Source organism: Eubalaena glacialis, chromosome 5, assembly GCF_028564815.1.
Source record: "Eubalaena glacialis isolate mEubGla1 chromosome 5, mEubGla1.1.hap2.+ XY, whole genome shotgun sequence".
NCBI classification, from domain to species: domain Eukaryota; kingdom Metazoa; phylum Chordata; class Mammalia; order Artiodactyla; family Balaenidae; genus Eubalaena; species Eubalaena glacialis.
In genome coordinates this window covers 144,348,797-144,376,237 of record NC_083720.1, presented here as the reverse complement: position 1 = coordinate 144,376,237, position 27,441 = coordinate 144,348,797, and the positions used below count along the sequence as shown (strand labels likewise).

At 32.6% G+C, this 27,441-nt stretch overlaps 1 protein-coding gene across 6 annotated transcripts in view; it reads left to right on the top strand.

Moving 5' to 3' along the window:
• Nucleotides 1-27,441, top strand: part of CCSER1 (coiled-coil serine rich protein 1) — a 1,301,104-nt gene that overhangs the window by 704,265 nt on the left and 569,398 nt on the right. For 3 of the 6 annotated variants that reach the window (XM_061191724.1, XM_061191722.1, XM_061191726.1), the window contains one exon: nt 1,751-1,828. The exons of 1 other annotated variant lie outside the window; for it this stretch is intronic. In XM_061191724.1, coding sequence (XP_061047707.1) covers nt 1,751-1,828 — 78 coding nt within the window. Of the gene's footprint in view, nt 1-1,750; nt 1,829-19,054; nt 19,232-27,441 lie in introns of those variants that run through there. 2 more of the 6 variants (XM_061191725.1, XM_061191727.1) reach the window with 2 other exon arrangements.

Genomic DNA, 27,441 nt, shown 5'->3' with positions numbered 1-27,441 from the left:
TAGTCTTAAAACTCAGGCCAATGGACCAGAGTTTACCAATCCTTTTCAACTCCTATCTTTAGAGTGGAAGCCCTTGAAAATAAAAAATGTGGGGAAAGCATAATGGAAGTATTTGCTATCTATTCTTCCCCACTGTATGCATTAGAGTGTAGTTTCTGATTCATATACAAACATTTATATACCTACAGATGTATAACTTATTTTTCTAATACCTATGACTCCAACCCATTTCAAAAATTTTTCTAAACAACCATTCACTGATAGCAAATGTTATTTGTTCCTTTACCTGCTACTACCTTTTTGCTCTCTTCCCAGTTCCAAAAGAAGTCTAAATAAACACAACTTGTTATTTCTTGTTTTAAATTTATTTTGGAAAATGTGGCCACATTTTCACTTATCCTTTTCAAACAATTAAAATCTTCCCTTTTCACATTACATCTTCTTGAGTTATCTAATCTCCATTTTCATTTTTGTCTGAATAGCAGCACCAGAAGTTTTGTAATAGGGAAGTTAGAAGGTTGGGACATTAATAGTCCATAAAATATTTATTTTATATATTTCAATGTCAAATTATGTTTACCTAAATTATGTATGTACTTTGTTAAACAGCTTGGATAACTTGCATATCTCAGGAAGAATTTAAAGCAAAGAGAGGGTGAATGGAGAGGGAAAGGGAGGGGTGGCAGAGGGGGGGAGAGGAGGAGAGGAAACACAAGTTTTGTATGTTGGTAGTGAGGTTTGTGATGACCACCGTCGCTTCCTGGAAGAAGTTAAATGATGAATTAAATCAGTTTTTGTCATTAAAATATTATACAACTATTTTATTGGCCAAGTAAGGGAAACAAATTCTCCTTTAAAGCAACTTAAGGCAAAAACAGAATCTAGTGGAATCACGTGAACTTCTTGGGAAACTTAAGTTACTTAAACTTTGTAAACTGTGTTGTTCTCCTTCAAAATGGGTGGTAATAGTAGTAATACTCCCAAGATGAGATGTGATCATGTGAGTACAGCACTCCCAGCTGTGCCAGACACACAATGAACACATTACAATAATTATTCTCAAGATCTCCTTTTAAGTGATACATTTAGTGATAAGAGGACCCCAGCCAGAGACCCAGTCACATTAGTTAATCGGAATTAGTACATTTGCATCTGAGATATGAAATCCCAGACATCCTTCATGTATTATGTCCCTTAGTTATAACAGGATTGGAGTCATGTCAGATCCCTTAAAGGACAGATTTCTAAATGTGTGGATTCCAGAAGGAGACAATTAAGAAGCAAAAAAATAAAGATAAAAAAATATAAACATACTAAATGGAATACACTGGATGGTATTACTTATTGAAAATGTTTTGGATTTTAAATGTAAATGCTCTGAAACGAGATCAGTAAAATCCTATCAATTTAATTTACCAAACCAAACAAAACACAACAGCTAACAAAAAACAGTATAATCATTTGATCTCACATTTAAGCAAATCATGTCACTAGCATTCAACCATGATCCTGACTCAATGGTTCCTTTACTAAAAGAAAAGATGCCAAAGATGGAGTCGTTATGATCTGAAATTTAAAGCTCTAAATGTTTAAGCTGATGAGTAAAGCACCGCCAGAGCGAAGTATGCACACAAAGAATCATGAATTGTACAGTAACCAAATTTTAATAAGTGGGGAATATTAGTGTAGAAGCACATGACTCACCAACAATGTGTTTTTGGTTTTGCTTTTTTTTTTTTTTTTTTTGCAGGACAAAGTTCAGCATTTACAGAAGGCTTTTGCTTCAAGAGTAGATAAATCCACACAAACTGAACTTCTAGGCTATGATGTAAGTAGCTATATGAAACCATTTTTATCTTTTTTATTGGTATTCAGACCTCCACAGCTTATTTACTTCTGCTGCTGCTGTGCCCATGCATTGATTTAATAGGATTTAGTGGTGCACCATTCATCTTTTGCTCTTAAATAATCCCCAAGTACCTTCTGGGACTGAAAAAGATAATTACAGGCACCGACTAGCGTACCAGTGTCTTATTAATTTCTTTAAACCAACAACTCTAATACAGTCTTTTGAATTAGTGAATTTGCAGACATGTGGAAGAGACATATTAGAATACTAGGACAATTTATTTTTAAGAGAGTACTAATATATTAACAATTTGATAAAGTTATTATGTTTGCAATCACTAAGGGCCAAGCATATCATTTTTACATTCTGGAGCATAAAAGGAAACACAGCTTTGCAGAGAAATTTACAATAGTATTTTAGCTCTTGGGCTTTGGTGCAGGTTGCAGAAAGTAATTTAATTGAAAGTTAGCATTTTGTTCTCAGTGTGAAATACTTGTTGAACTGTCAAAATAGGATTATAAAACATGTTTTAATACAAGATGGCTTCTAGTAACACTAAATGATTTTGGACAACTTTGATTCAAATACCTATCTTAAATAAAGCAATGAAATTTTCACTTTGCCTAAGTTCATGACTTTAAATTTCCTTTTGATGGAAACATAAGGGAATTATCTTCTTTATCTTGTATCTAACATTTGTGAGAAATCTCTTCTTTTTAAAAAAATGTATTAATATTACTTTTACCACTTTATTGACAAGTATTAATAGAAGAGAGAGAATTTTAAGTTTCATGAAGGGATGTAATGATAAAATGTATGTCTATCTGCATGCCCTTGTGTTTATAACATAAATATGATTTTACCATTGTGTTGCCTTTCAAAGTATATTAACATATTTAACATAAAGCTGTCTCTATGAGGATATAAACCAAAGTTTTCAATTCCAGAAAAAATTGTTTTCAGATATTTATGTACATTATTTTTTCATTTAAAAAAACATTAAAAGCTATGCTTTTCTTTTGTGTTATTCCCTTACATTCATTTAGTGTTTATTCTAGATACCTAAATATTCTAGATATCAATATTCTGACTACAGTACTTCTTGAATACCAGTGCTATATGTTATTTAAATGATAATGTTTAATATTTTTAAAAATAAATGTTTTTTATTAAGTTCAAATGGCGTTTACCACAATAATTCAATAGGGGAGGTAGCTAAGTTATAGCTACTAGCGATTTCCTATGCATTTTAATGCATATCTATGACCCATACTTGTCTTGTTTTTACAAAATTTCTTATATCAGTGCTATTTGGTTCTCCAGACATGTAAATAAAAATTTAAAAAGCCATGATCATAGTTAATTCTTCATCATTTGTAGCTTCTTTTCATATCTGACAGTGAGAGCTTAATGTATTTTACTGATTAAAGAGTAATAATTTTTTGGTAGTGAGTCCTTAAAGGATCACCTTGTACAAGTTTCTGATATGATTTGGGTACTCATTAACATAGAATGATATGTTCTAAAGATTTCATACTTTATACTTCCTGGTGATATATTCTAAGACAATCATCAGAATCAGCAAATTAATTACCAAAAATATGCATCTAGAACCCTATGCCAGTAACTAGATGTAAGTGTTGTAATAGATTTTAGGGCAATTTGTATTGAAAAAACTGGGGATGGAAATATTTTAAATAAACAAAATAGAAATAAGTAAAGCATTTTAAATGTGATAAATTGTGTGACTATTTGGAATATTATTCATCAATAGTGTAACTTTTTTCATGACTGAAATATATATTCTATACTTTTCAGTATCTATTTATAAATGATTTTTTACATTCTTATATTGAATAAGAATCATTATCCTTTGACTTATAACATTTTGCTCACATTTTCTCAGGAAATATAATTTGACATTTTAGTTTTTCACAAATATGATATATATACCAACTATATGCTATACTTATTTGTAATTTGCAATAGTATTTATCAGGAAAAATAATGAAAAATCTTGTAGAAATCATGCACATTGTGGATGATTTTTTTGTCTCTTATTTTTTTTTTCTAAAACTGTCAATATTCGCCACAAATTGTTCTTTACAGATCATTATGGATCATGTTTCAGTGATATAAATGTCAGAATATAAGAGACTACAAGTATCTATTAATATAATTTCCTTGGGAAGACAGCTGTTACTACACATTTTGCTTAAGAAAGGAAATAGTATCCCCAGAAGATATTAATTATAATGAAAACTATTAAAAGAAATTTCCAAAAACCCACTACAGTGAATAAGTTCAAAGGTTTGTACAATAAACAACTTCTAGCCTACAACAGATTTATCAGGAGACTTGAAACTAATGTTAGAGTACAGTGTGCTCTGATTTCTAATGCACACGGCAAGAATTATTTAAAAGTAAATTCAGAGCGTCTCAGCAAGGGCCTATAAACACAATAGTTCTTGTGATGAGGGAGATTGTTAAATAAATGATGAATGTGTCTTAAATAATCAATGCCAGTTTAACCTCTTTCACCCTCCTCTGTCTGCACAGGCTTAGTTTATTGAAAGATCAAAGAATAATTTCTTAGGTGTCACTTGAGTTATTAAAACTGGAGAGAAGATGAATAGATTTTGTCAGGTAGCGATGTTGCCAATTACAAGATTACCTTGAGAGGTAGGCAAGATTCTTTTGGTTACATCAGTTGTATAAATAGATACTTCAACAAAGCACATATGCTGCCTATAAACACTTTATAGTTTGAACTACTGAAAATAACATTTTGGTTAAGGTAATTGAGCATGAACAACCAAAATGCTACAGTGAAATTTTATATTCTGGCAGTGAGAAAATTTAGATCCTTTTACTAATTTGACACCTTTATGGACAGTTTTTTAACTTCCTTTTGATGGTCTACAGAAGATTGTCATTTTAAATGTGGCTGATTGACTTTGGGTGTAAATTTTCCTTTCAATTAGTGCCTGAACTTGACTCAGAACTGTCGCAGGGTCTCTAGATTGCTCTTAGAGGCAGAAGCACTAAAGTTTTAAGAAGATCTTCCTTTCATTAGTATATGTTTTACACTTATATTTAAAAAGAAGTGTTTAGTTGAACTAGGATTGCTTTGTTCGTATTTTCTTTAAGAGTTTTAAAGTTACCAGGTATTTCATCAAATACTATTAATCACTGTTAGTCTAAATATCATTAATGGTTTTCATTTGACTATTTAAAATCAACCGAATTGTGACATCACACATTTTGTCTGTCATGTATGAGTGAAGCATAAATCAGTTTGGAAATGTACGCTCACAGCACTGTGTGTTCTCCAAATATTTTAACGCATTTTCCAAATGGTGGGATTTACTTTGTAAATGCAGCTTTCTACTTAACTAGTTGCATTATGAATACACATTTTGAAAAACTCAAAACAATTACCTAAGTATTCTCAATTTATGCTATTTTTCTTAGATTTAATTTTGGATCCCTCCCGGCACAGTAGTGTGCAGGGAGTTCTAACAAATATGAAATAGTTCATCATGTAAGGAATAAAAGTAATTAGTTTTTACTGTAATTGTTTTATTAGCTATTAGAGCAGGAGAGTATTTTGTGTTATGCTAACACATTATGTCAGCTTATGGGTTAAGCCCAATGCTAAGAATTGAATAGCTATCAATTAGGTTCCCTCATCCAGCTGCTAATAAACTGTAGTTTCTTAAACCTATTTTGGATCCATTCGTTGCTATCATCTTTCTTAAATTCAGTGCTTATCCTGATCATACATCAGTGTGCCCCAGTGTTTAGTAGATGAGTACCTTTCCCCAATATGCTTCATTCTTTAATATTTACTTATCTCAGGTATTTCTGTTTTTACAAATTAAAAAAAATCAGATTTAAAAACTGAATGATATATTCCAGATTTTCTTTTGAACTACAGTTTTTCATGTTACATTAAGGGTAACTTTCATATAAGAACATTGATGAAAAACACTGGAAACATCGACTGCCACAGGTGCTTGTTAATATTTAATGGAGGAATCAGCTTATCTATTGGTGAAATTCTAAGGGCACCACTTTTGGAGATTCATACATGCATCGTTCAACAAATATTACTAAGTGCTTACTGGAAGCCAGGCCTTGTTCTAGGTACTTGAGATACATCCTTTAACCAAACAACAAATAATCCTGCAGGGAGCTTGCATTTTATTATACTTAAAATAAAAAATATAATAAATAAGTAAAGTGTATGGTATGTTAGAAGCTACTAATGCAATGTAAAAGAGAAGAATAACACAGGGAAAAGATAATTGTGAATGTAGGGGTGTGGTTAGGGCTACGATCCAAAAATTTTAAATAGAGTGACCTGGGCAGGTCTGAGGATGAGGTGTGAGATGTGAGACTTGAAGGAAGTGAGGTGAAAAATCACCTTTAGCCAGAAATCCTTTTGTGATGTGCTCCTTGCAACTCCTCAAAGACCCTCAGTGAGAACAAATTGCTGTATCTTGGCTGCAGCCCTAGATAAGAATAGTTTGCTTCATTTAGAGGCCCTGCAATATGAAAAAAAAAAAAAAAAAGCATTCTGGACCATTAAACCCTAGAATCAGACCCAATGCATCAAGAGACTCACACTAGGGGAACCCAGACCACCTGAGGGAACAGCCTGCTCAGCCTCTTCGATCATATTCACTTAGCAGGGGCACTGAGAAGAAAACTGTCGAATCGACTATACTATGTAAATTGCATTTGCTTTTCTTCTTTCTTTTTTTGCATGCATCTCTCCATCCCCTTCTCTCTCTGTGTACCACTCTTCTTCCAGCCCAGGCAGAGCTGAATCTATAAACTTTAAATGTATAGTTACACTTCATTGTATATCAGCACATCCCATTTATTAGAGGTGTGCTACTAACAGTGAACAAATAAAGAAAGCACTCAATAATTACCTGGTGAAAATTAAATGAATAGATTAACTAAGACTCTAATGATATTTTTATAATCCTAAAAATCAGTAACAAATCAGTATGCATTGTTTTACTTTATTCACAAAAATCATACAGAAGTACATATTGCTATCCTACATTTTTATTCTATATTTCCTTGTTATATCTAACAAATATTTTGCAGTGACTACTTTGTGCCTTTTAGAAGACGTATTAAATGCAAGTCAGCATAGACAACCAGTGATTTTAAAACATGGGTGACAACATGCAGTTGTCCTTAACAGTATTGCATTGAATGGTTCCTTTTAAAATTCTGAATCTTTATGTAGGAACTAGATCATTCCTGGAATGTCTCCAGGTCTTTAATTCATTTCTGGCTACATAGAATTGGTGTTAGTTAACTGATAATTCTTTCGTTAAGTGAATTTGTGGTTGAAATTCTCATGGGGAAAATAACAAGGCTTAGTGTTAACTATGAAAATTCTTATAATTGTAAAAATATTCATTAAAACAACGCAAAAGAGCACACCCACAAATATTTTATATAGCTTAAATTATGTGGGCGAGGAAAAATAACTTTCCCTCTAACCTTCTTGGCTGAGGACTGCCTGCCACGATAATAGAGACAGAATAACTGTAGAAAACAAACAGAAGTTTAGTAGCATGTATACTTCCTGTATAAGTGGGACATACCCAGGAAAACAGTAATTCCCTGAAATGGCCCAGACCACCACCTTAAATACCACCTCCAGCTGAAGGCGAAGAAGATGGGGGTAGGGAGGGCAGCAATGGCAGGTTACCAGGAAAAACACAGTAAACAAGGGTATGGTTGTTGTGCAGATTTAAGTTGGTGCCTTCTTCATTAATAGAATTTTCTAGAGATTTGGTCATTCTCTTCCTGGTACCGAGAGAGAGACACCCTTACAAATGGAGGTTTGTCTTAAAAAATGTGAATTCTTCTTACAAAGGGTAACTTCTCAATTTTTTAGAGCTTCTCCTGCTGTTTCTTAAAAATAACTAGCTCAAGATAATCCATTTGCCAAAGAGGCATGTTTTGTGCTAGTATATTTTGCTCCCCTTCATCTAGTAATAGTGATGATCATATTTGCTTTAAATTATGTTGATTCTGTGATAGCATTGATAGGAGAGAAGAAAAGTAGATATTTGTTGAAAAGAAAATTTCTCCCAACCCACTTCTACTTCCATCTCATAGATTGCCATTTCTATAGGAAATCTAACTTCAAAATTTCAAATATTTGCCTTAGAAAACTTTAGAAGTTGTTTTAGTATTTTCCAGTGTGCTAAGTGGCATTGCATAATAGGGGGTCCCTTCTGAAGGAAGAAAACACAGTGTATACGCTAAGGGCATCTCTCAGTATCTGTTTATGATGTACTATGCAGTTGTAGCTAATCATAATTTGTATTAATTTAAGCTCTAAGACTTTGTTTAAGTACTTGTTCAATGTAAATCTTTGGAGATTTATATTATTTCTAGGGAAAGCAATGGTTTTGTTTAATGTGGTCTACAATCAGGAAAGTCTGTAAAAGGAAATTTATTCTTTAAATATATATATACACACATTTTGCAATATAAATACAACATATTTATATAGATAAATATATATATATATACCAAAACACATAGTCTCTCAATACACACAGAGAAACACCTGCATGACATAGGTATAAAAAAGAATCTACTTTTATTTACTCTACTTATTATAGAAGGTAGGATTAGATGCAAAGGTTTTTAAACTTTTGTATGTACATAATAAGAATTAACAAATTGTACACTAATATGTTTTAAATGGCTATTTGAATTTTAATATGATTAAATTGGATTCATACAAATATTGGCTGAGTATATTTGTGATCCAATTATACTACACTTTATATAAATGAATATTTAAATGTTTTTAAAGGTAATAGTCACAATGACTCCCTAAAAACATTACTTTTTCAATATGCAGAAATCATAAAACCATATATTCTAAATTGAAATGATAATGATGACAATTTTTTGCCTTAGCATAAGGATGTGACAGTACTTTATTTTTTTCATTATACCAACTGATGGCTTTTCTATTTTGTCATGGTTGAGGCTTTGTTTAATCAGGCTATCAGATTTAATTAATTAAATTACTTCATTTTTTCCCCCTTTAGTTTTCTTATGATATCTGCTGTTCTCTGACAATCTCCTACTTGTAACTTGATTTCAGCAGCACAAAATAGGATAATATCTGTCAAGATCATTAGCACTCATAATGGTCTTTGTCTATCAAGAAGTTTCTCAGCTACTTAACTCATACTTTGGAACTTGAGAATACTTGTATAGAGGAAGAAAAATAATTTTCCCTCTACCCTTCTAAGTTCTTGGCTGAGACACCCTTATAATACAGAGTAACAAGACAAAAACAAAAACATGTTTAGTAACGTGTACATCTGGCATAGATGGGAGATACACAGGAAAACTAAGTTAACACCCGAAATGTCCCAAGCTACCTTCTTAAATACCATCTCCAGCTAAAGACAAAAGGAAGATGTTGGGCAGCAGGGAGGCCAGTTATAGAGGTTAAAAGAAAAAGTAGACTAAAGAAGGGTATGGTTGTTTGGCATATTTAAGTTGGTGCCTTCTCCATTGATAAAAGTTTCTAGAGATTTAGTCATCCTCTCTTCTGGGTATAGAGAGGGAGATACCCTTAAAAGTAGAGATTTCCCTTATAAATGTTAATGTCTCTTACAAAAGGGTAACTTTTATTCAGTTTTCAGAGCTTCTTCTGTGTCTGCAATTACTTAGAAATAATCAGCTTAAGGTGATCCTTATGCCAAAGAGACATATTTTAGGGTGTCAAATTCTGCTCCCCTTAAGTCCTGCCTTTAAAACTTCCCCAAGAAGTCCCACAGTTCAGAAGCTGAGTTGATACTTTGATCCATTATTTCACTGAACCAGTGTCTTAGTCCTGAGAATAAGTCAGTCCAGTTAAACTGTTGTGTCTCATGTCAGGAGTGGTCTTGCAAATGTGCTTCCAATGTTAAGTCTATACTGTGCTTGCAATCAGGTACTTCGTAAGAGGCATTTCTGTAGAAAAAGAAAGATAAAGATTAATGATTAGAACAAACTATAACTCAGTTTCTGAGTCCAGGCATCAGCCAGTCAAGATTTCTATATGTCGGGCTCAAAGCATCTTTTTCAGTTTGATTGTCTCTGATATTATTAGGTGCTTAGGTAAACTTTGAGTCTCCCACATATCAACAGACATGGAAGATTGTCTATACATGAGCTGTTGTGGTGATTTCTCTGAAGTTTATATCAAGTTGTTCACATTCAATTTGCAGAGCTTAAGGAAAGGGCTTTTCTTTTCACCCATTCCAAGTTAGAAGGGTGGGAGAAAATTGGAAATGAGTTTGAAGAGTTGTAGCAAGATATTTGAGGAAACTGAAAGTTTCCTTTCTAGTTTACAGGTAAAAAAATATATATATATGTACTAAGATAATTAATAGGATTAGAATCTAATATCCACAAAGGTATGCTACTAAAACATTTCCCTCTATAATCACTCTCATTTTTACCAAAGACAATCACAATAACACTAAAACGTTTGCAAAATAGGTCTAGTCTCCTTAAACTTGGCCTGATTATTTACGTAAGTGCAGCAAAAATAGTGATTGTACAGGTTCTTTTTAAATCTGCTTTGCTAGAACTTTCATAAAGAATCACAGATTGAGCCTTTAAAAGCCTCAAGGCTAGGAAGCCAAGCCAAAAAGTTGCCATCAGACTTTGCCTGCAAAACCTATATATATATCTCTTCTCAAGGTATAAAAATATCTTGAGGTTCCTGTACCTGCCAGAAAGTTGAACTTCCTTATTCACCTGGGAAGGTTGCTGGGAACCCTGTAAGCAAGGTACCAGGCTATTTTTCTAAGGGACATTATTGGCTTCATAAAATCAAACTTAGTTTCTTAAAGTTATGTGGTCATCTGATTCTAGGCACATTCTCAAATATGACATTCCAGTCAAAGCCTTGGCAATATAGCCAGTGTTTCCAGTTTTGTCCTCTTATAAGAACAGAGTCTTATTGAATTTATGCAAATAAGTATAAAAATACCTAGAGTTTCTGAATTCTGGAGGGATCAGCTAGGGAGAAAAAGTAATTGTTTCATCTTTATTCACAAAGTCATGCTTTGCCAAATTGCTTTAATTCATACTTAGCTCAAGAGAAAAGAAAAAGGTTTCCTTAAGTCTAGAAAAACAAAACATTAAAGAACCAGCAGTGTTTCAAACAAAAAGTCATAAAAATTATATTCGTCCTCATCACTTCATTCATTCCCATGTTATTAAATCTCACTCTTCATTAATCCAGTTCTTGCATTATTTCTGGCAATTCTTACCTAGTTGGGTTTCATGATCTTAAAGTTATCAGGAATTTGTATTCTAGAGTGCTTGTTAGAGCCCTTTTTATGAATTTCCTTGAAGATTAAGCACTTCTGCAAAAGCATGAAAGTAAAATAATAACTGTCTGTAAATGACAAATACTTAAAAATAGCTACTGTTAAAGATCTGACGAGAGTGCATAACAATGCAATTGACAAGGAAATTTGGTTATGTGTCTGACATACATTTTAAGATAATAAATAGAATTACTTTATACCAGTATAGATCAGATTTCTAGGAATTTCATACCTCATACATTTGCTTAGCCAAAAACACATCTTACTTTCCTTGCAGTTGTTTCCCTTACTGTTTCTAGTAGTTTTAATCACATTAATTAGAATTTTTAACCCTTATGAACTTTAATTTATAGTGAAAACTAAAAAGTAAGTAATTATAGACTGTATGTTACTACAGCATTCTTTACATTGGCAAATTAATAATACATTTTATAATTTTAGAAGCATGTGCTCTTTTTAATAGTAAAGTCTTTTGACGTGGCACAAGAAATGTTTACTAACAAGCCCAAATGTAATTAGTTCCTCTATAATAGGAAGCCAAAAGTAGATAAGCTTATGTTCAATAATTGATGTTTAATATTTTATCTTATTTGGAAATAATCTAGATATTTGATAAATTTCTATCACTTAACTCAGCAGAATTCTAAGGATTGAAGTTATGAAAAGGATTTGGGAAACTATTTAAATAGATGTACCATAATACATAATTATTGCTGAAACATTCACCTAAAAACTCTTATCCTTTTTAAATCACTTGTTCTCAACAATTATGTTTAAACTACTCATGAAAACTTTGTGAGATATTTGGCAAAGTCAGCCATCATCCTAAACTATTTTTCTTGTTTACAAATTTTGTTAACAGAGGTAATATGAACTTTCTTCAACTAGTAAACTGAAGTAGAATGAGAGTTGGGTGTCTGCATTATATTTAATGACACTGAAGACATGTCTATTTTAATTAAACCAACAAACTTCAACTAGCTTTATTTACTGGAGATCATCCAAGATTCTGTGATTTTTTTAAATTGGATTAGTTTCTATATTTCTGAGAGTTTTAGGAATACTTAATTTATAAAGCACTTATTTTAAGTCAATTAAATAGAGCTCTTTTACAGATTAATTTTAGCAATAACATCTGGAGGTAGAAAAATACCACACATCTACAACATACATATATAGACATCTGTAAACATACAGATACAAATATATATCTTATAGCTTTCATTTTAAAATTTTAGCTATGAGTCAGGTACAATATTAGTACCTGACTAGTTTATAAGAGACTCACTAGTTTATAAGAGAACAGTTGGGTCCAAATTGTGTTTCTGGAAGTTTGTCCACTAAGATGGGTAAAGATTCTTTTTTCCTTTTTCCTGCTAGTATTTGTGAAAGAAGAGACTTGGAATTTTTCATCTGCCCATTTTCCAAATAACTCCTTTTTTCTCTTTCAGATGAGAAACATCTCCCTAAAGTTTACATTTCAAGGAGTGGTTCTTAGGTCCTAGAGAAGATGGGGTAGAAAATTTTTAAGATGGGGTAGAAAATTTACATTTCAAAAACACAGAGAAAGTATCCAAGTTTTCTCCAAAATGGAGTTTGGGGGTATATTTGCATATTATCGGAGGCCGGGAATAATTACTATTTAAACTTTCCGTATTTTTCTTAGGTGCAGGATAGTACTGTTTCCAATGTCCTGATCCTTCTGCAAGCATTTTGAGATGAATAGGGGACCTTTGGTGGCGTGGCTAAAAAGGGTAGATGGACTTTGAATTGTTTCTAGAGCTGCAACTCTGGTTTTGCAAAGATGTGAAAAACAAAGTTGTTTCTAATTCCTCAAAGAATTTGGTTGTAGCCTAAATTGTATCAAGGGACTGACCTGCCCATTCAACTACATTATTTTCAGTTTGCTTTATATCAGGTAGAAGATTTCCAACTAAGATGGAAATCAAGATTTCTATATTCTGGAACTTTAGGGTTTAATGCAGTACCTTTGTAAAATCTATATAAAGCATTCAACAAAGGTTTTACAATGCTCTCCTTTTTTTTTTCCTGAGTGTACAATTCAACCTTAAACCAATTAACCTTAAGGGGGAGAAGCCTCTGCTATTGTTTCAATCAGCACCTGAACATCAGCCTCCAGCTGATCCATTTCCTGATTATTTGTAGGAGGGCCTGGGAGAAATTCTGGTCATCTGTTTCTTCAGCGAGGGGGTTTTCCCAAGAGGCCATCTGGTTTATCTGATAAGTCCAGTACAGTCATGGGTGGGAAGAACACCGTTTAGCTACCAATCAGGGTTCCTGTGAATGTGACTGTGGATGTCCACTGATCCTTCTAACTGTTCTCTAAATTTGATGGTATCTTCTGAAAGTTGTGGTTAATGAGGCTTTGTAACTTCATCTTGTCAAAGGAGTCTGTAAGGCAAGCCATTTCAATTCTTAGTGTCCTCTTTTCAATCTGGTCTGTCCATAGGTACCAAAAAGACAATTGTTAGAATGAGAGCTCTCTAAAAATTTTTCAAGTATAGAGATTTTTCCAATTAAAAGAATTCATCATCTGGCCATTGACAAGTAGGATCTTATATATCTCAATAGCAACTCAAACCAATAAGGCTTTTTATGGCTTAACCATAGATGCAAGAGGCATCCCAAAAGAGTGTGCAAAAGCTGCAGCCATCACAAGATCCTGAAAATTCACTCCCAAAGTTAGCCTAAGAAAGCAAAGACCTTCATTGTCACAAGTGGTAAGAATGGTGTAGTGAAAATGGTGTCTCCGGTTTTCCGTGAGAACGTGTGATGTATTCAATTACAGACCCGCTAATCTGTGACACTAGGCAGGTGCTACTAGAATGGGACTTTTCCAGCATTAAAGAGACAATGAAATTTGAGATGTCAAAGGCCCCCTATGGACTGGGACCCCTGTGACAAACTCCCCTGGCGGCAGGGGGGCTGGGGGGGGACAATGAAAATGCTGCTATTGGGCTGTCCACTAGATGCATGCCGACACATGCATCTTCTGACTGGTGGATCCCGGGGAGAATATTCTCACTGGTTACAAGGCCAAGCTTTTAAGGCATAGAATAAAATAGAAGGAAAACCTCTCTAGGCTATGGTTCTCCTCCTTATAACAAATGACAGAAAAGACAGAGATAAAAGCAAACAATTACTATCTCTCTGGGAGGAAAGTAGGTCAGTATAAAACAAGAGTACTCATTAAAAAAATCTTTACCAAAGTTGCTATACCCAAGAAACTAATTCATGCAGGTATTTTCTCCCTTTAATCTAAATTTGGAAAGGAAGGGACAAGAAATGCTTACCTTCCTCTCTGAACCAGGCACTACAGAGACAGATCCAGGAGATCTGCCTTTGGTAAGAATTAGTACCCTTAGCCAGCTTCTGCCAGTTTTCCAGGATCCCATCTGCAGACTCCAGAGCAAGTATGGTGCCTCAGCAAGCCCCATCGTGGGTCTCCAAACTGTAGGGGTAGAAAAATAATTTTCCCTCTCTCTGTCTAGGTTCTTGACTAAGTCTCCACTGTTATGAAACACATTAACAGGAGAAAAAGAAAAATTTAATACCATGTATATCTCCTGTATACATTAATTCCCTGAAATGGCCAAGCCAACACTTTAAATACCATCTCCAGCTAGAGACAAAAGAAAGGTGTTGGGCAGTGGGGAAGCCAGTTATGGGAGGTTACCAAGAAAAACACAGTAAACAAGGGTAAGGTTGTTAGATTTAAGTCCGTGCCTTCTCCACTGACAAGAGTTTCTAGAGATTTAGACATCCTCCGCTGCCTGGTACAGAGAGGGAGACACTCTTACAAATGGAAATTGCCCTTATAAACGTAAATATCTCTTACAAAGGGTAACTTTAGTCACTTTTCAGAGCTTCTTCTGTGTCTGCAGTTTCTTAAAAATAATTAACTCAGTGTAATTTTTATGCCAAAGAGACATATTTTGGGGTGGCTAATTCTGTTTGCCTTCACTAGCTTATATCGTCTGCCAATAAAAGACGTAGTAATCATTTTAGGGAAAAAACATTAAAATATTAGATTATTAGTGTTTCAAAATAAAGATGTAAAGTGTTTTAATAACTTATAAATTAACTGTAGAGAGGTAAAGGAAAAAAAAAACTTCCATAAATGTTTGGCTTCATACCAAATAGGCGCAAAGGAATTGAAATTTTTAGAATAATGTGTTACAGAAAGTTTCCTAAAAAAGAGCCACATGTAACATTAATGTCATGCTCTATAAAGGAAGAATATCAGAAAATTACACTCTTATGTGATGCCACATTTTTAAGATGGTGGTTAGAATTTTACATGTATATAGCTGAATTACTATAGAGAAAATTTATACCAGAAAGAGTGTAATTTGCAATTCAGAGTGCTTAAAGAGTCATAGTTCTTTACATATCAGAATTACTTCAGATTTGTCATTACTTTATGAGCTTTGTGCTTATAAGTGGACTTACAGATTTGGATTTACTCCATCAAATTAGAGGAAAATTTGTCTAAGGGTTAGTCTAATACAGAGTAACTTTCAAAAAGAAAAATACTCTAAACAGGTTCAGTATTTTCTTGAATTAGAAAAGTATAACCTAAAAATTGATGAATTGTTCATTTTTTTAGCCTAAGACTAGAATTTGAAATACAGTGTTTTTCAAATTTTAAGATTATAAGAAACACTTCATATTGCTCCAAAAATGCTACTTAAAATCTTCTTAATTTATGGGAAAGTTGCTACAAACTCTTAGTTTGAAAGGATTAATTTTTCTTCTTTGAGGGAGCATCAGTAATGACTCACTATTGGGCCTTTTGTCACTATAAGACAAAAATTACTTGGTGTGAGGGTATATATTACTTTCTACTCTTTTAAAAGTTTTTCCCTCCATTTTGATTTTTATTATGTTAAAATAAATATACAAACACTGAATCTATAGTATATCTATAAATATATTGCATGTATATAAACATACATGTGTTTACATATTTTGGGCATTTAAAATAGATATTATTGTGCTGTAGTATTAATAAATTTTTACTTCATAGTTTAAATGACTGAATATCATTCAATCCTGTGACCTTTTAAACATTTTTTACTTTTCTCAAGAATTTTCCTTTTAAAGAATGGCATTGTCATATGCTATTACAATTTCGTATCGAGAGAAATTTTGAAAAATCTAACAAAATCGTACCTGGTTTTATTCTCCATCTAGCAATACTATCTCTAGAAATTGACCCAGAACATACACATTCCTATATACCAAATAGCATTTCTATAAGGTTTTCCTTTATGGGCATTATTTGTAATAGCTAAAGATGAAAACAACAGAATTTCCACCAATAGGGGACTGTTTAGTACTAATGGCTCATTCACAAAATGGGGGCTGTAGAGCCCCCTCCCCCTGCAAAAAGAGGAAACCTTAATGTTCTGGAATGGAATAATCTCTAGACTATATTAATAAGTGAAACAATGAAGGTGTAAAGCCGTTACAATATCAATATCCCCAGAGTGGTTAATCATAAAAAAGTACCCTATTTTTCAAATTACTGTTGTCTCTACAGACTAGTTAAGGGGAACCATTTATTCTCATTAGTTGAACTTTAATATTTCCTGGTAATTTCCCCTCCCCTGCTTCGTGTTATACTAGCTAAAAAGGACAGAGAAGTATTGGGGCTTTTTGTCCTAACTACATGACAAGTATTAGAATATTATAAACTTTCATAGTAAGAGAAATGTTAGGATCGTATACTTTATGACATTTGTGTCTCTGAACATATTCCATCTATTATATTATTCCCTTCATTTTTACTAACACTTTTAAAAATACTAAAAGGTGTATCTGTATTAGAACTTTATTAAAAACATGAATGTCAGGAGTCATAAAATACACGGGAACACAGATTCTAGATTTCTAAAATTTATTTCCTCTGTCTTTTTACATTCATTCAACTAGCATTTGGGAAACAGGTAACCAAACACTGAGTATCTATTAAATGGTTTTTAGCCTTAATGATTCTGAAGGCTTTTTTTTTTTTAAAAGAACATGTTTGGTTGGCAAATATGTATGCGCTTCTGTGTACAACGTACAAGTATAGCCCTGAGTTTCCTTTCATCGCAAGATATTATACCCTTTTTCATTTATACAGTCATTTTTAAAATAAAATTAAAGAAAGGTGTTCTAGGCACTGAGATTGTAGCAGTGAACAAGAAATAGACTGGTTTTCTTTCTTCATGAGCCTCATATTCTAGTGGATGAGGACAGAAAATCAATTGGAAATGAAGAAATTGGTAAGAGAATTTCACACAGTGATGAGGGCCATGATGTAAATAAGCAGAAAGATGAGATTAAGCGATGACGTCAGGTGAAGTAGGAATACTTGTGTCTAGAAAGGACTCATCATGGAAGACCTGAGGATGTTGCTTTTGAGCTGTAACCTGAGTGATGGGTCAGCTGTTCACAAAACTGGAACAAGCCTCTTAACAGGAAAAATCAGATTATGAAGAACAGTCACCTTCCAGTACTGCTTGCTGCTTTAGGACTGACTCACATTCGTTTTGGTCCTGGCTTCCTACTTAAAGTCTCTACACATTCTAATCTATATATCTAATCTATATATGCACCACAGATAAATCTAAAAGAAATAAACACAAACACACAGCTTACACTGTGTTGTATTTCTACTTTAAAACTCTCTCTTAATGGCTCACTAAGGCTTAAAGGATAAAATCCACATTCCTCAAACCAGCGTCATAGCTGCTAAAATTACATCCTTCCCTACTTATGCAACTTTAGCTCTAACTGTTCCCAAACATAAACCTTTTATTCCACTTAAGCTGCTCCAACACAAATTGCTATTTCTTGTCTCCGTTGTTGTTTAGTGTTCTGGTTTGTTTGTTTTGTTTTTAACTTTTATTTAGAATGCGCCTCCCCTATGATGTATCTCTCTCTTTAGGCCCAGCTCCACTCCCATTTGATTTGGCCACTCAAACTGGGAGTGATCTCTCTTTCTGTAGAACAATTTCAGCAGTTACTGGTCCTATATAACCTATCCTGTAGTTGTCAGTACTAGATATTGTTATCAGTTCTATATATTGACATATATAGCTCCTATGTATTGACATAGAACTTACTGTCTTGTAGTATGGCTCATCTTTTCTATATTCATTTCTATCTCTCCAACCGAATTCTACATGCCTTGGAGGCAACTGCCATATTCTATACTTCTTGGATCCTGTATTTCTTTTTATACACATTACCTGGACAAGGAGTTCCTTTTTTTAAAGGTGAAGTATTTTGAAATGTTTTAATTTCCTGTCACATAAAACTGCAATAAAGCATAGAGATTTCAAAATAATAATAATTGCAACAGATTGAAAATTCTTTTGGAGCTTTGTGTTCAGGATGATTTACAAAAAGGAGAGCCAGATGGACTTACCTTTAATCATTTAGTTTTTTGGAAATGAAGAATACATAAAAAGTTGAGGAAAACTCGTTTTTTTACTCCATGTACAAGACCAAAGAAATAAAATTTTGCTAATTGGTCTTCACTCCTTCACCTTGCTTTTGGTAGTAAAGTATTTAATTGGAAGTTGGGAGCCTGGAAACATTACTAATATAAATATTTTTATTAAGTTTTAATAGCAATTTTTACTTAGAAAGTCATAAGTAGAATAGACTTATGTTGATATGTTGGTCTGTGTCTTTTTAATTTGTGTTTAAACATTTTACATCTTCATATTAAGTAAAATTTCATTTCATTTTATTAATTTGATGTCATTCATTTGTTTATTTTTGTTTTCTTCTTTTCAAGGCCCTGTGGAATCCTACATGCACTGAAGTTTTATTTAAACCAGTACATATTTCAACCTAGGTTAAATCATTATTTGATAAGAAATGTATCACAAATCTGACATGCTAAATATGAAATCAGTTTTCCATTATTTTATGTGTTAGCTATTTCTCAGAGTATGTAATACAGAAATGTTTCCATTCCAGATATTTCACACTTTTTGCATTTGTACGCAATTGCATAAAATATTAATGAATGTAGATTAAGCTAACATATTCCTACCTTATTGTATTTTTACAACAAAAATAGACTTATTTTTTAAATTGTCTCTATATGCAGCTATTCTGAAGTGTAATATTCCACTTGGCAGTACATATTTTTTGTTCAACCTTCTCATCCATGTCATTTGTCTCTCTGGTTATAATCTGTTTAATTTCACCATATATTCTATGCACATTAAGTAAGTTTCAAAACAGTGCTTCTAGTTTCCCCATCCTAGTGTGACAGTTCTTACCGAAGAACTGTTACCTCTGTTTTCCCCTTGCATTGAGATCAAAAGATGAAAACAGTATGTCTTCAAATGAAATAAATCATGAAGAGTCTTATTCTAACTGTAGAAAGTAAAAAACTTACTTCTATCTCTAAATAAGTGAAGAAAGTTTTTTGGCTATTGACCTCATATTGAGGGAAGTTCGTTGAATGTGTCATAAAAAAAAAAACCTGTCTCCTGGACTTGGCATCACTGCCTGATTTCTGTGTGTCCTTGTTTATTACCTTTCTATAATAGCTCACTTTAATTATCAAATGGCTGGGTAGCAACAAGGCACTCTTGAGTGTTGTAGTTTATTGCAAGGATAAGTGACAGAACCCAAAGGATGTTTCAGTGTTGTGGTGCAGGACAACAGAAGAGCCATAGAGCTAAGGAGAGGAAAGCAGGTTTTACTGAATTCCCTATATTTTTTAAACAGGAAATGAAATAATCATGGTTAATGATGGTAACATTTAGAAATATGCTATAAAATTTCTTAAATTATTTGAATTATTATGTAACATATAATATGCATGATCAAATGTTGGGTTTAAGCCATGGTATTAAAATAAAACTGTAAATATATTTATTTACTTGAAAACATTGTATGTGTCCTTGTTGACTTTGCTACTTAAAACATCCTTTTATGATTCAAGATACGAAAACATTTTTGTTTCTCTAACAGTTTTCTAGAGTTTATTCTTTTATTCTGTTCTTATCTCTTTCTATTTATTGTCCTATTTTAACATTTGAAACCCTTAAATGTAGATAATGTAAGAAATTCTATTACCTGCAATAAAGCACTCCTCTAATAAAGATTTTTATCAGCTTGAATGGTCAATATCATTTTGAAGAAGAAGAAAGAATTCAATTAAAGATATTTTGACTAGGATTCAAGGGAAAAAAGAAATGTATTAACAAGTAGATTAAGTCAATAAAGAAAGGTACTTCTTTCCTCAAAAGCAATGTAGCAAAAATTGTCAATACAGACAAAAAAGCCACCTAACCTGAAAAACTACCATTTAATGATTGCTCTTTAACACCAGTAAGACATTTCAGGCTGCTTCCTCAGAAACCCTTTTTTTTTTTTATTCTTTCATGTAATTTTTCTTTTTTAATGGGATTGTGCTGAATATACATCAATGAACAAGTTTCTAGGTTAATAATTTTACTTCATGGTGAAATATATTCAGACTCTCCAGAAATGTTTATTATGTAGTTTGTCCGTTTAACTATTAAAATGTTTTACATTTCTTCGATTACATTAAACGTGAATTAAAAATAGGGATTAATGGCATGGTTAGTTTTTAGAAAAATGTGCAAGAACCATTATAATTACTGCACTGTATTCCAAGGTGTAACAAAACTGAGACTGATGATTGTTTCTCAAAGAAGTAGCAAGAAGAATAAAAGTATATCTGACAGCTGCAAATAGTGCAACATCAGTATTTATTGATGAAAGGAGCATTATGCTGTGCTATTATGCCTCCATATCTGTCTGAAATACTCTGACAATAATTAACTAAAAATAAGAGATGAACAAGCTTAATTATATTTATTTTCCAAATAAGTAAAGTGAAATTTGAAGAGGTTGAGTGACTTTCTCAAGTTCATGTAACTTTTCTAACAGACATTAAAGTTCTAGATTGTGCTCTAGGTGTTTCAGATCAAAAGTCAGGATTTTGTTTTGTTTTCCTGATTTCAGAATACTGGTGGACTGCATGATTGCAAAATTCAATACAGATTATACATGGATTACATATGCAAATATATACACACTTGTATATTATACATGCATTATATATTATTAAAGGTTAAGTTTATCTTAAATCTGCATTATAGTCTAGGCTTAATGGTGATGATATAGATTTACTATGTGAATACCTGTCTAAGATGTATAATATATGAGCTAAGGAATTTATTTTATAATATTAAGAATTATTTTTTCAAATATAAAGAAGTGCTTAGAAGGAAAACCAGGGGCAGTTTTGCTAGATGTTTTAACAGTTATTAACACATATTTTATTTATATCTTGAATCATTTTGAAAATTTAATTTTTCATTCCCTGAAATGTATGCATGCTAATTGTTCTTATTTATAATATTTTTAAATATAAGTCACTTACCATTCTTGGTTAGATTTATGACATATAGCTGTGTTTTAAATGATTTTTTAATGAAGACTCTAAAGTAAGTAGATGTTACTATGCACATGTGATTTTTATTATGGCACACATAAAAACTTCCTTGCTAAAGTTTTCAAAATTGCTATTTTTCATAATTACCTAAATTTGATATTGTTTTAAATATTTGTTTATTTAGAAAACAAAATGTACTTTTCCATATTTAACTTGCTGCTAGAGGCAGGAAAGTCCAAATTTAACAACAGGATGCTTTTCATGATTTTGTGTTTTGTGCCTATATGTTCACACAGGACTCTCTAAACGCAGTTCTATCATATCTTAATTTCTTACATTTAATCACTCTTTCTAAAAGAAATCTTTGTCTTGGTGCTTTTTGGGGCAACAGTAATCGCCATTATGATATGCTGGCACGTTTAAAGAAAAAACTAATACTAACATATATTTTCAAACACATCAGTTTCATTTGATGTATGTAGTTGACACAAGTCCACATGTCAATGATAGATTGACATACATATCCTCCATTGAAAAGAACTGTTACTCTTGATATTAATAAGCTCTAAGAACTGTTAGAATTTCCCATGCCTTCCAAGTGATGTCTGTTGGATATCTAAATTTGCATAATATATTTATACCATTAATTACAATGGAGTAGAGTAGGATAGGCTGTAAAATGGAGAAAAAATAAGAGATGTTAGCACTTTTCTTACTTTATTTTTTACTACAAACCGAACATCTTGAGTATATTTATTAGGTGTTCTTTTAACTCTCTTTTTGTGAAAGCTTTTCTCTTCTCCTCTTTGAATGCTGTATATTGATATACATATAGGAAGTTGATGAACAGGAGGATCAAATGATAATAAAATATTTTCTGGTAAATGTTCCTAATACCTGAACACTATTTGTTGCATCCTTAATTTATAAACATCATGGTCAGATTATATACACATACACATATATGAAATAAGGAAACCCTTTTTTTAAATTATCTTCTTACCAATTTCCTTTTTTAAAGAGGAGGAAATGTGATGAAGTAGCATGAGTATTCCTAGGAAAGAAAGGGAAAGAGCAATGACAAATGTAAATGTAAAGCGGATTCTGATGGAGAAAAACAACAAAGCAAGGGTAAAATGATTGTTGCATACTTCCCCTTAAGATTTAGTTTATATATATTTTTTAAGCTTCCAATTTAAAATATATATATAAGACTTAAAAGATAAAAGAAGTGTTCCCTCAGCCCTATAAAGTAGAATAGCCAGTAGCTTAAACTTTGATAAATAGTCTGGAAGCCTTATGTATTAATACATTTTGAATATAATGACCAGGGAGAGTGAATAAATGTCATGCCTTTTTACTCAGGCTCTTCATGGAAGATTTCTTCTTCATAAAGTTGGCAAGATTTTTGACCTGGAAAGAGATTTATATGTACCTTTTTTTCCACTAAGAATACCAGAGTAAACTTGAAAGAACAAGTAACTTCGTTTGGCAATAAATATGCTACACGGATTTTAATTTTCTCTGCATCATGGTTTATATATGTTTTAAGAAGTTACTGTGTTAATGTAGATTCAGGGTTTAATGTATATTACTAGTACAATTTTTATACAACTTTATGATTTTTTGGAGATCTTTATCATCATACTGCCATTTTGGTTGTAGCCACATGAATTTGAAGAATAAGATCTTGAAAATTAATGACTAATCTCTGAAAATCTAACTTTTCTGTTTTAGTAATGCAAATACAACATAAGTAAAAAATTATATATGCATAAACCCATACTCTATATTGTTTTTCTAATGCTTTTTATCATAGTGTAACCTTTAGAAGCCCAAAAAACCTTTTTTTTAAATTAGTTTGCTTTTTAAAAGTGAAAAGCATCTTGTAGTAGAATGTGATGTATACATTGGAAATTTATTGCTAGTTTTTAATGAAAAAGAATATGCAATATCTGGTGAGCGAGCACAAAGGATCAGATGATCAAATAAGACTCACACAAATCATAGATCTTAGCCAATATCAAGCTTATACTAATCATTTCAAAGGTACTGGCCATCACGCTCCAGTGAAAGAGGGAAGAGATCTGCCAGGTTGGGGACAGCTCTCCCAGTTCTTTTATCCCACTTCGGAATCCACTCTCTGATTCAAACTAAGAGATCAGATTTCCAAGTGAGATTTTGTGGGGTTACCTCACACAGCGGGAGAAATGTTTCATTCATGAAGTATCTTCATTTTATATCCCAACAATATGACATTCTTCAGGAAGCCATGTTCATAAAGATTCTAAGTTTATTTACTCAAATCAATCCTTACCCAGGGGCATACTGTTATAATTTCCATTGATAAGGACCCTCCTTTCAGCAGCTACTACTAGTTTATTTTCCTGGAGATCTAGTTTTTATGTTGGCAAGGTTAGAAGAGGTTACCTCCCTTCTTTTACTTCCCCTGGAGAAAAACCAGTTGCTTTAACTCCCCCTCCTCACCTGCTCCATTTCCACAGTTCATTCTGAAAGTGATATTGTATTGGAGTGGAATGATAAACCCAGTATCCTGGATTTTTCATTTCTCTTTAATTGAAAGGAAAAGACCGTATAGAAAGTTTATCTGACCAAAATTGCACTTGTTTTGGGTTTCTGTTCTTTGTTTTCAATGTTTCAAAACAGTTTGAAGCAAGAGTCAGGAGATTGCTTTTCCTGAAGATTATCTTTATGTTTCCCTTTATTTTTCACTTAAGGCAAGCTTTCGTGAATTACAGTTTTTGAAAGTCAAGATATTTGTGATTCAATTGGGGGAAAAAATTAAAATTCCTTAAAATAAAGTTTTTGTTAATTGATGTATGCTGTAATATACCACATAAGAGACGGTCAGTTTATTTAAATTTATATGTCATATTTAAAGTTATAAATACTTGTTTTATTCTCTGTTTCCATTTGCTATTTATACAGAATTACTCCTGTTGGAACGATAATCCATTCAACTAATTGGAATAGAGTAAATTCTTTGTTTTCTTCTTTCAGTTATGCTATATACCTCAGTATGTATTTTATTGAATATAAAATGTCTAGTTTTAAGATATTTGGGATGTGGGTTTATTTATGTAAAATCTCTGTTCTTTTGTATTTTCATCCATTTGGTATATATAAAAAGTACACTAGAAAAATTCCCATAAGAGAAAACACATGTAAGAAAAAAATCCAATATCTGCAGGCTGATTTATCCGTTCTCCTGCTGTTCCACAAACAGACTGTGTTGTTTCTACCAAGTCTTAGTGCCTTTACTCACATCAATCACCTAACCTATAGAGCTGTTTCCTTTCTCTTAACTTGTTCGCATGAAGAGGAAACCGAGTTCCATATTCCCAGGATTCTCCAGGCATAATTAAATTCTGTCTTCTCTAAATCATTCTGCCCTTTAATTATGGCTACCATTTTTTTATTTTACTATGTGTCAAGTGCTGTTTAAAGGCTTTACATGTTTTAAGTATTAATTCTTCACAAAAGCCTATGAGGGAGCTACTGTTACATGACACCATTTTGCAAGCAAGAAAGCTGAAATATAGAGAAGTTAAGAAATTTGCACCAAATTACATTACTAGAAAGTTAGTAGGCTGTGTTTAAGCATAGGCCCTCTGGATCTAGAGCCTGCACTTTATTATTTTTTTTTATTTTTAAATTGAAGTATAGCTGATTTACAATGTTATCTTAGTTTGAAGTGTACACCATACTGATTCAATGCTTTACAGGATAAACTCCATTTAAAATTACTGCCAAATATTGGCTGTATTCCCTGTCCAATATATCCTTGTAGTTTACAAGCTATACGTAGTAGTTTGTAGCTTTTAATCCCTTACCCTTATCTTGCCCCTTCCCCTTCCCTCTCCCCACTGGTAACCACTAGTTTGTTCTCTGTATCTGTAAGTCTGTTTCTTTTTTGTTATATTCACTGGTTGTTTTTTTTTTTAGATTCCACATATAAGTGATATCATATGGTATTTGTCTTTCTCTGACTTATTTCACTAACATACACCCTCCAGGTCCATCCATGTTGTTGCAAATGATAAAATTTCATTTTTATAGCTGAGTAATATTCCATTGTATGTATATATATGTATCACATATTCTTTATTGATTCATCTGCTGATGGACACTTAGGTTGCTTCCATGTCTTGGCTATTGTAAATAACGCTTCTGTGAACTTTGGGATGTATGCATCTTTTTGAATAGTGTTTTCATTTTCTTTGGATATATACCCAGGAGTGGAATTGCTGTAAAATATGGTAGTTCTATTTTTAGTTTCTTGAGGCACCTCTATACATCCATGTTGGCTGCACTAATTTACATTCCCACCCACAGTGTACTAGGGTTCCCTTTTCTCCACATCTCACCAACATTTGTTATTTGTGGGTTTTTTTGAAGATGCCATTCTAGGTGGTATGAGGTGATAGCTCATTGTGGTTTTCATTTGCATTTCTCTGATGATTAGTAATGTTGAGCATTTTTCACTTTCATTGCCTATTGGTCATCTGTATGTCTTCTCTGTAAAAATGTCTATTCAGGTCTTCTGCCTATTTTTATTGGGGTTTTTTTTTTTTTTGGTACTAAGTTGTATGAGTTGCTTATGTATTTTTCATATTAATCCCTTATTGGTCATCATTTGCAAGTATTTTCTCCCATTCAGTAGGTTGTCTTTCTATTTTGTCCATGGTTTCCTTTGCTGTGCAAAACATTTTTAAGTTTAATTAGGCCTATTTGTTTATTTTTGCTTTTGTTTACTTTAGGAGACAGATCCAAGAAAATATTGCTGTGATTTATATCAAAGAGTGTTCTGCCTATGTTTTCTTTTAGGATTTTTATGATTTCTGGTTCATAGTTAGGTCTTTAATCCACTTTCAGTTTTTTTTGTATATGGTATGAGAAAATGTTCTAATTTCGTTCTTTTACATGCAGCTGCCCAGTTTTCCCAGCATCACTTATTAGCAAGACTGTCTTTTCGCCATCGTGTACTTTTGCCTCCTTTGCTGTAGACTAATTGACTGTAGGTGTGTGGGTTTATTTCTGGGCTCTGTATTCTGTTCCATGGATCTCTGTGTCTGTTTCTGTGCCAGTACTATACTGTTTTGATTTCTGTAGCTCTGTAGTATAGTATGAAGTCCACGAGCATGATGCCTCCAGCTTTGTTCTTTTTTGTCAAGATTGCTTCTGTAGTTTGGGGTTATTTGTGGTTTCATATAAATTTTAGTATTATTTGTTCTAGTCCTGTGAAAAATGTCATGAATATTTTGATAGAGATTGCACTAAATCTGTATCTTGCTTTGGGTAGTATGGCTGTTTTAATAATAATAATCCTTCTAATCCATGAACATGGGATATATTTCCATTTCTTTACATCATCTTCAGTTTCCTTCATCAGTGTTTTAAGATTTACAAAGTATAGGTCCTTCACCTCCTTGGTTAAGTTTATTCCTAGGTATTTTGTTCTTTTTGATTCAATTTTAAGCAGGATTGTTCTCTTGCTTTTTCTTTCTGATAGTTCATTATTAGTGTATAGAAAAGCAACAGATTTCTGTATATTAATCTTATATCCTGCAACTTTACTGAATTCATTTGTTCTAATAGTTTTTCAGTGGAGACATTAGGGTTTTAGAAAACCCTAATGACATCATACAGTATGAGGCCATCTACAATTAGTGACAATTTTACTTCTTACCTTACAATTTGGTTGCCTCTTATGTTTTTTT